General features: G+C 41.2%; 1 protein-coding gene across 2 annotated transcripts in view; it reads left to right on the top strand.

Moving 5' to 3' along the window:
* The window catches only part of F8 (coagulation factor VIII), a 124131-nt gene that overhangs the window by 104478 nt on the left and 9970 nt on the right, over positions 1 to 9683 (top strand). For both annotated transcript variants that reach the window (XM_019627624.1, XM_019627625.1), the window contains 3 exons: positions 4595 to 4739; positions 5137 to 5285; positions 6073 to 6249. In XM_019627624.1, coding sequence (XP_019483169.1) covers positions 4595 to 4739; positions 5137 to 5285; positions 6073 to 6249 — 471 coding nt within the window. The remainder of the gene's footprint in view (positions 1 to 4594; positions 4740 to 5136; positions 5286 to 6072; positions 6250 to 9683) is intronic.

Raw genomic sequence — 9683 nt, 5'->3', positions numbered from 1 at the left:
AAGCTGCTGCCCCATTGAAGTCCATGCCAACCGCTCTGTCCACCCCTCCATCCTCCAGCACCCCGGTCGCCATTGCAAGTTCACCCTATCACCATGCCGCAGTCATGGTCTTGCGCTCCAACCCAAGGAACTTTATCCTTCTGGGGACTTTGCCAAGGTCTGACTTACTCAGAGGCGATAGGGGAGTCTTCCATAAGTCAGCCTCACCCCCACCCCAGCCAGCCTCTCCCACCCAGGTGCACCCCCTGCACTGTCACCATCGAGAGACTGCTCCTCTCTGTCAACCCCGACTCCAGCCCCCTGCCCCCAGGCAGACACCCCCTCCATTCCCACCCCTCCAATGAGTTATGTCCCATGACCACCTCCCACGCAAAGTGACTGAAGAATGCACATGGGTCTCCTTAAACAATTTATTGATTTTTTCAATGCTGTGTCCCAAGTCACAAGACACGTCCAGGCTGCCCGGGCTTTGAGCAGGCCTGGGGACCCAGGTGGGTCATGTTGGGAAGTTACTCCTGGTGCGTGAGCACCTGGCAGATGGTCGTATTCCAGAAGAAGGCACGAAGCTGCAAATTATTGTGGATGGCCATGTCCAATGACTCCGGAGTAATTCGGCTCTGACCGCGGTTCCGGGCCTCCCTGCCTGCCAGCTCCAGGACCTTGGCGGTGATATATTCGATGATAGCCATGAGGAAGATCGGAGCGGAAGAGCTGAGGTGCTGGGTGTAGTGGCCGTCCCTCAGGAGGGACTCCATGTCCCTCGCAGTAAAGGACAGGCCATAGATGCTGGTGCGGGAGCGGCTCCGCCTCTGGCGATGACCCGATGACCCAACCCGGTGTCTTTGCCCCCGCATGCTGGGCGTTGGGTGCGCTTTCTCCGACCGGCCTAGCTCTGCAGTGCTGCGCGGTGCGGTTCAGTGCGGTTCGGTGCGATTTAGTGGGTGAGGGAAGGTGGGAAGCGGTAGGGTGAAGCGAGATGAAGGAAGGTACAATGCGCCAGCTGGTCCCAACTTGTGCAGATAGAGGTTCGTCAGGTCCCTATTCCGTAGCCTAGCGACCGCGGACCGGCCGCTCATTGGCTGGACGCCTTCTGTCTCGAGTGTTCATTGTGTGAGGTCCCTGCTTTCCCATTGGCCCCCAGCGGGCCTGGGACTACAAAAAAAAATGGCGCCTGAAGCAGCCTGCTCACCCTGCTCACTGGAACCTCTCTTTGAGGGAACTCTCACTTTCCACTGGACCTGAACGTTGTAGGGAAAAACAAATGTGTCCGATCCAGTGGCACTGAGTATATATATATATACTCGTGGTGTTGGACGGTCATCACAACTCTCTAGTTCCAAACCCTTGGCACCACTGCAAAAAGAAACCCCTGTACCCATTGGGCAGTCACTGATTCCTTCTGTAACCCCCACATCCCCTCCCCTGCCCCACCCCTCGGCCCCAGGCAACCACTAGCCTGCTTCCTGTCCATAGAGGTTTGCCTATTGGGGAGGCTTCTTAGAGATGGAATCCTACAACAAATAGGTGACCTTTTGTGCTTGGCTGCTTTCACTTAGCATAATGTTTTCGTTAGGGTTCATCCATGTGGTAGCATGAATCAGCACTTCATTCCTTTTCATGGCTGATTAATAATCCATTGTATGAATAGAGCACATGTTGTGCATCCACTTGTTCATCAGTTGATGGACGTTTAGGTACTTTCCACATTTTGGCTATTGTGAATAGTGCTGCAGTGAAAATTCTGGTACAGGGTTCCGTTTGAACACCTGTTTGCAGCTCTTTGGGATATACATCATGATTAGATTTATGCATTTATTTCTGGACTCTTAATTTTATTGATCTGTCTATTCTTATGTTAGCACACATAGTTTTGATAACTGCAGCTTTATATTAGGTTTTGAAATAAGAAAGTATGAATCCTCTAAATTTTTACTTTTTCAAGATTATTTTCGCTATTCAAGGTCCCTTGACATTCTGTATGAACTTATTATTGTTTTTGGTTTTGTTTTGTTTTTAAGATTTTATTGGGGAATTGGGGAAGGGGAACAGACATGTTGCTGTCCTTTTGTTCTTCAGTCTAGTTGTGGAGGACGTCACTTCACTGGCCCATGTTGGTATTATCATTATGGTCTTCCCAGGTGAGGCAGTCGCTTGCCAGGCATTGGACGGCTGCTTATGGTGGCTCTCGGTGGCTCACGAAAGCTCACTCCAACGGCCACCCAGCCCCACTGCAACCTACGCCTTCGCCGGCGACTCACGGCAGCCCAGCTCCAGGTCGAGCTGTTGTTCACCATCTTAGCTGTAGAGGGCTCAGTGTCACTGGCCCTCATGTGGGGTCCGAACTGGGGCCCTGCTGCTCAGAGCTGGCATCCCAAGCCAACTGTTAACCAATGGGCCACTAAGCCGACCCTAGGATTGGTTTTTACAGTTCTATAAAAGAGATCATTGGGATTTTGATAGAAATTGCATTGAACCTGTAGATAACTTTGGTTAGTATTGCCACCTTCACAATGTTAAGACTTTTATTCTATGAATGCTGATATTGTTTTATTTTTTAGGTCATCTTTACTTTCTTTCAGCAATGCTTTATAGTTTTCAGTGCACAAGTCTAGTGCCTCTTTACCTAATTTATTCCTATGCATTTTTCTTTAGATGCTATTTTAAGTAGAATTTTAATTTTATTTTGGAATTTTCATTGCTAGTATATAGAAACATCTGATTTTTGTGTGTTGATCTTGTATCCTGAAACTTTTTGAATTCGTTTGTTAACTCTAATAGTGTTTTGTGGGTTCTTTTGGGATTTCTAACATATAATGTGTATCTGAGACTAGAGATAGTTTTACTTCTTTCTTTCTAATTTGAATGTATTTCATTTCTTTTGCTTGCCTCATTGTTCTGGGTAGGACTTCCATTAATATCTTGAATAAAAGTTGTGAAAGCAAGCATTCTTATCTTGTTTCTGATGTTGGGGGAGAAGTTTTCAGTCTTCCCTCATTGAGTATGACATTAGCCATGGTTATTTTGTAAATGCCCTTTATTATGTTGAGGAATTTTCTTTCTATTCCTAGTTTTCTGAGTGTTGTTTTTTTTTAATCAAGAAAGGTTGTTGGATTTTGTTGAATGTTTTTTTCCACATCAACTGAGATGATCATATGGGTTTTTTCTTCTTTGTTTTATTAATGTGGTGTTGACTCAAATTCCTTGTGATGAACCATCCTTGCATTCCTTGGATAATTCCAACGGGGACATGGAATGTAATATTTATAATATAATGCTGCATTCAGTTTGCTAAAATTCTTGTGAGGATTTATGCATCCATATTGATAAAGGATAATTTTTTTCCTTGTAGTATATATGTTTGGATTTGGTATGACAGTGATGCTGGACTTGTAGTATGAGTTAGGAAGCTTTCCCTCTTTTTCTAGATTTGGAAAAATTTGAGAAGGATTGGAATTAATCTTTTTTTAAACATTTAGTAGAATTCATCAGTGAAGCCACCTAGCACAGTTCCTGGCACATAATACATGGAATCTAAAATTTGTGTAGTCATTAACTATTTGTTGAGTTAACACATTGTCTCCCTAAGAAGGTTTCTAATCAAGATAGAAGGATTGAGTAAAAAATGAGGTAGATATATTTATCAAAAATAGTGCTGTGATTTCTGGGACAATGCTATAAACTTATTAATATTTTATTCCAGAGGAAGAAACACCTGTTATGTGGTAGAACAAAAAGTTTTAATTCCCCATAATACTATCACTCTGATGTGTGGTTATGTAACAGACTTACATTGATACCTGTTTTAGTTTATTCAAACAGATACAGAATGCCAGGTATTTCATGTGATGATTTTCAACTTTCCTTAAAGTATATGCCACGTTTTAATTCTAGGCCTTTTAAACTGGCATTACTACCACGTTTCTCAAACTGTGTTCCTTTTCCCTTAAATACGTCATGTACTTTTCTCTATAATCTAGACATGTCAGTGTCCTAAACCCCACATGTTGGATATTAACATGTTTCTCATGAATTCATACACAAGGAACAATTAATTAATGCCCCCGCAGTTCACACACACACACACACACACACACACACACACACACAGCCCACGTTCTTGGACAATCATTCTGAGACCAATGGGGTAAGCTGCCAAATAACAGTCTTCATTCACAGCCGACTCTGCCCTAAACTAGTACTTCTCAAACTTCATGTTCTGATTTAGTAGATCTGGAATAGGGCCCAAGACACTACATTGCTAATTGCTACCAGGTGATGCTGTGCTTCTGGTATGTGGCCCACACTGGATTACCAAAGCCCTAAATGGCTTCCTCAACATTTATGAACCTTTTACAGGGCCCCAAAATAGACTACTTCACCTGCTCAAACCTAATCTCGCTTGTTCCATTCCTCTTCCTGGTATTTTTTCACCTTCATGTACTCTATCCTAACATCTGTCTAGCCAGAATGGTTTTGAGTTTTGGATGCTTTTGAGCAATGCACAAAGCAAAATTAGAAGGAAGATAAGATTGGGAGGAATTGATTTTTGCTCTACCTTCACTTTCCATTTATCTATGCTAATCCCTCCCTACAGGTCTTCTTTGGCAATGTGGATTCATCTGGGATAAAACACAATACTTTTAACCCTCCAATTATCGCTCGGTACATCCGTTTGCACCCAACACACTACAGCATCCGCAGCACTCTTCGCATGGAGTTGATGGGCTGTGATTTAAACAGTAAGTGCCAAGTAATTATTTATCCTTTCCTCTCCCAACCATGAGTAGGATAATTAACTGTCCTAGTTTTCCCAAGACTGGGGAGATTTCTCAGGATACAGAACTATTAATACCAAAACCAGCACAATCCTGGACAATACCAGGACTTGGTCATTCTAAACATGGGATTCCTCAGGGCCAGCCACCTCCTATACTACTATTAATGAGGCAAATCAAAGTCAAACAAAGCTGACCACAAAACAGGGGGCAGGCTAACAATAACAGGATCTGTGCAAAAGTTAATGCCTGGGAAATGACATCATGATGACAGTAACCCTGGAGCGTCAGTGGAGGCAGGCTAGTAGAACCAAGGATGCATCTTGTTCTCGTGATTACATTCTCTTTTCATTTCTTTGAGGTTGCAGCATTCCATTGGGAATGGAGAATAAAACAATATCAGATGCACAGATTACTGCCTCATCTTACTTGAACAACATGTTTGCTACTTGGTCTCCTTCCCAAGCCCGACTTCACCTCCAGGGGAGGACTAATGCCTGGAGGCCACAGGTAAGAGGCAACAACTTTGCCATTTAACTGATGTGGGGGGGGGATAGTGTTTGGAAAAGAATAAGGAAAGCCCTTGACTGTTTCTTCAGAGGTATTTGTCACCTGGTTGTTCCCAAAATGTGTCAAGGAAGGTTGACTATGAGCAGAAAACCCCACAGATGTTTAGTAGTGCCATGTGATTTCACACAGAATATATTGGGGAAAATGATCCCTAATTAAACCTCCTGGAAAAAGAATGTCTATATGCAGTACTGGGTTAACACCTGTCAAAGAATTGTAGTAGCTGAAGTCCAGTTTTACAGAGAGAAACATTAACAATTAGCTATCTTTACAAGTTATTCAGTGCCTCAAAGGAAAGGGTCACAGTCATATAAAGTTCATTAGGCACCATTCTTTTCCAGAATCACTCAGTATGTGATTCTCAATCACTGAACAGCATTTGGGGATGAGTGGGGTGAATGGTCTCTGTTGTTCCAGGGGCTTATTTTAAACAAACCAGGTTGTATAACATATTGTAAAACTTTTCATACTCTAGTCAGTCTATATATGGCTTATATATTCATTCAGCAAACATTTACTGAACACCTATTAAATAGCTGACCCTGGGAATACTGAGATGAAACATGAAAAATGTCAGCCCTCAAGTTGCTTAGTGACTAAAAAGGAAGACTGACTGATGATTAAAATACAGAGTATAAGTGCTGTCACATGGTTAATAAGAAGGGGTTTGGGGGGTTCTGGGAGCAAACAATGACCAACAGGTTACTAGTCTAATTAACTTCCTCAGGCAAATAATCCAGAAGAGTGGCTGCAAGTGGACTTCCAGAAGACAATGAAAGTTACAGGAATAGCTACCCAGGGGGTGAAATCTCTCCTTACCAGCATGTATGTGAAGGAGTTCCTCATCTCCAGTAGTCAAGATGGCCATAACTGGACTCTATTTCTTCAGAATGGCAAAGTAAAGGTATGTTGGTCTCATAGGAAAGGCACAAAACCTCTCCTAGCTTGACATTTAGAGACATAACAAGGTCTATATATGACCAAACTTCAAGGATAAACTTTACTGAGTATCTACAGTAAAATGACATTATGAAAGGCATTCTGAGAGGACACAGTGACTCCAAGCAAGGACATACAATCCGCAGGAAAGGGCAGAGTAGAGCCAAAAGTTGATTATCCTCACAAATGTTGATGTCACCCAGGATTATGGCAAGAATCAGAGGGGTGAAGAATGATGATAGTTATTTGCCAGATGCTTAATGATGTCTGTATCTTCATCAGCAACTTAGATTTCCAAACCTCATGGACCTTTAACTTTATTGACCCAGGTAGTCTTTCTTCTTGATGTTGATTTGCTAGATAAGTCAACAAATTATGCTAATTAGAGGACATGACATAAAGTCTTTCCATCTCATGAGTTATGAAAGAATGAATAGTTCATCTCTATCATCTCTTTTATCTTCTTTTTCACCAAGAATGATGTGGCCCATACCAATCTCTCTAGTACAGTCTTTTGCCAATTCCCCCTGTGCGCTCTAAGTACCACCCATACTAAGAAACTCTCAGGTCCCTAAAACAGCATGTTCTTTCTCACAACAGGCTTTTATACATACTGTTTCTTCTACCTAGAACATTTTTTTCTAAGTACTTCCCATTGCCCCTTTCACCTGGATCATGCTTCAAAAGTCTCAGATAAATATGATCTCCTCCAAGAATTCCCTGGTCCCTCAAAGCTGAATTAAAGAGTTCTGCTTTGGGCAATTTAGTGGACTAGAGTATAGATAACATATATTCTGGAGGACATTCCCATTTTCAAAAGGGTATATCTCTGATACATGCTACAATATGGATGAACGTTGAAAACTTTATGCTAAATTAAATAGGCCAGATATAAAAGGACAAATATTGTATGATTCCACTTGTATGAATGTATTTGTCAGGGTTCTCCAGAAAAACATAACCAATAGAATGTGTATGTGTCTGTGTTGATGTATAAAGAGATTTATTATAAGGTTGGCTCACATGATTATGAAGGTTGACGAGTCCCAAGATCTGCAGGATGAATCAGCAAGCTAGAGACCCAGGAGACCCAATGGTTTAGTTCCAGTCCAAGTCTAAAGGCCTGAGAACCAGTAGTTATAGTGGTATAAGTTCCAGGCTGAAAGCAAACAGGCTTAAAACCCAGGAAGAGCCAATATTTCAATTTAAGCCTAAAGGCTGAAAAACGCCAATGTCCTGGTTCAAAGGCAGTCAGGCAGAAAGAACCCTCTCTTTCTCAAAGAAAGGTCAGCCTTTTTGTTCTATTCAAGCCTTCAATTAATTGGATAACATTTGCCCACATTAGGAAGGGCAATCTGCTCTACTCACGCTACCATTTAAATGTTAATCTCATTCAAAACATCCTCACAGATACATACAGAATAATGTTTGACCAAATATTTGGTACCCCATGGCCTAGTCAAGTTGACACATAAAATTAACAATTACAAGAAGGTATCCAGAATAGATAAATTCATCAAGACTCAAAGTAGAATAGAGGTTACTAAAGGCTGTGAGGAGGGGAGAATGGAGAGTTATTGTTTAATGGGGATAGAGTTTCAGTTTTACAAGGTAAAGAGTTCTGGAAACAGATGGTGGTTATGGTTACACATAATTATAAATGTATTTTTAAAAGATTTTTATTGGGGAATTGGGGGATGGGAAGAGTGCTGGGGAATTCAAAGAAGGGGAACAGATAAGTTGCTGTCCTTTTGTTCTTCAGTCTAGTTGTGGAGGACGTTGCTTCACTGGCCCAAGTTGGCACCATCATCGCGCTCTTCCCGGGCGAGGCAGATCAGTCACCGGCTTCTGGACGGCCGCTCACACTGGCTGCTGGCTACACACGGTAGCCCATGGCAAACCACTGCAGCAGGGGCTGCAGCCTATGCCATCGCCGGCGACTCATGGCAGCCCAGCTCCAGGTTGAGCTGTTGTTCAACATCTTAGCTGTAGAGGGCAGCGTCCCTGGTCCTCATATGTGGGATCCGAACCAGGGCCCTCTGGTGTCCCAAGCTAGCTCTTAACCAGCGCGCCACTTCGCCGGCCCTATAAATGTATTTAATGCCACTGAACTGTACACTTAAAAATGGTTAAAATGGTAAATTATGTTATGTATATTACCACAACAAAGAAAGCTATATCACTGATAGTACATACTTCTTAATGCATTGCTACATTCAGTAAAGAAAGGAGGAATTTCCAGCCTCCTCACCCACAACAGCAAAAAAAAAAAAGAGCTTTTATTTTAAAATAATGAGCTTAAATGAGAGCAAATAGAGGTGAAAATGAGACAATGTAAAATAGAGGACCTTTCCTTGTGGAAAATGCATATGTCAGTATTGTTATTGGGAGACAAAGCTTTGAGCGAAATGCGAGGTAAACTGAATGTGGGACTTTTGTATTAAATAAGTACTAAACCGCAGAAGGACCTAAAATGGTTGCAGATAAGTAGCACCTCCTGACATATAGAAGAAATATTCTCAAGTCCACTCTAGAAGAAAGCATTTTCAGTTTAGGTCTCCAGAATTCCCAGGTATTAACATGATAAGATCATAAACATAGATCAGCAATCACGAAACACAACAAGACAACTTGTCTATGAGTGAGCAGAAACAAGCAATACAGATTTAGAATCTGAAGAACGTCAGATATTGACATTATCAAATATATATCATGAAATGATTATGCATAAATATTTAAAGCAATAAACTATAGAAACATAAAAATAAATGACAAATTATTCAAAATTACTAGGCAGTATTTTGGGGGAAATAGTACTTTTAGAAATAAAAAACATACACCTGAAACTAACAATAAAAAAAAATGAAATAAAACACATAATTGTTGGAGTTTAAAAATCAAAGAAATACTTAATAGCAGATTAGGCATAGCCAAAGAGAATTTAGTGAATTGGAAAATATATCTGAGGAAATTACCCAGAATAGCACAGAAGATAAAACATATGAAAAAGAAATTAAGATAAATAGGGTATACAGAGAAAGCTTAACATACATGTAATTGGAATCTCAGAATGAAAGGAAAGAAATTGTTAAGAAGAGGCAAACAAACAAGGATGACCACTTTTGCCACTTCTATTCAACACTGTACCAGAAGTTATAGCAAGAGAAATTAAGCAAGAAAAAGAAATAAAAGGCATCCAAATTGGGAATAAAAAAGTAAAACTATCTCTCATTTTATGTGTGGAAAATCCTAAGGAATACACACACACACACACACACACACACACACACACACACACACACACAATAAATGAATTCAGCAAAGTTGCAGGATATATGATCAACACACAAAAATTAGTTGTATTTCTATATACTAGCAATGAAAAATCTGAAAAGGAAA

The sequence above is a fragment of the Hipposideros armiger genome, unplaced genomic scaffold, assembly GCF_001890085.2.
Source record: "Hipposideros armiger isolate ML-2016 unplaced genomic scaffold, ASM189008v1 scaffold_738, whole genome shotgun sequence".
NCBI classification, from domain to species: domain Eukaryota; kingdom Metazoa; phylum Chordata; class Mammalia; order Chiroptera; family Hipposideridae; genus Hipposideros; species Hipposideros armiger.
This window is presented reverse-complemented; position numbering and strand designations above follow the sequence as displayed.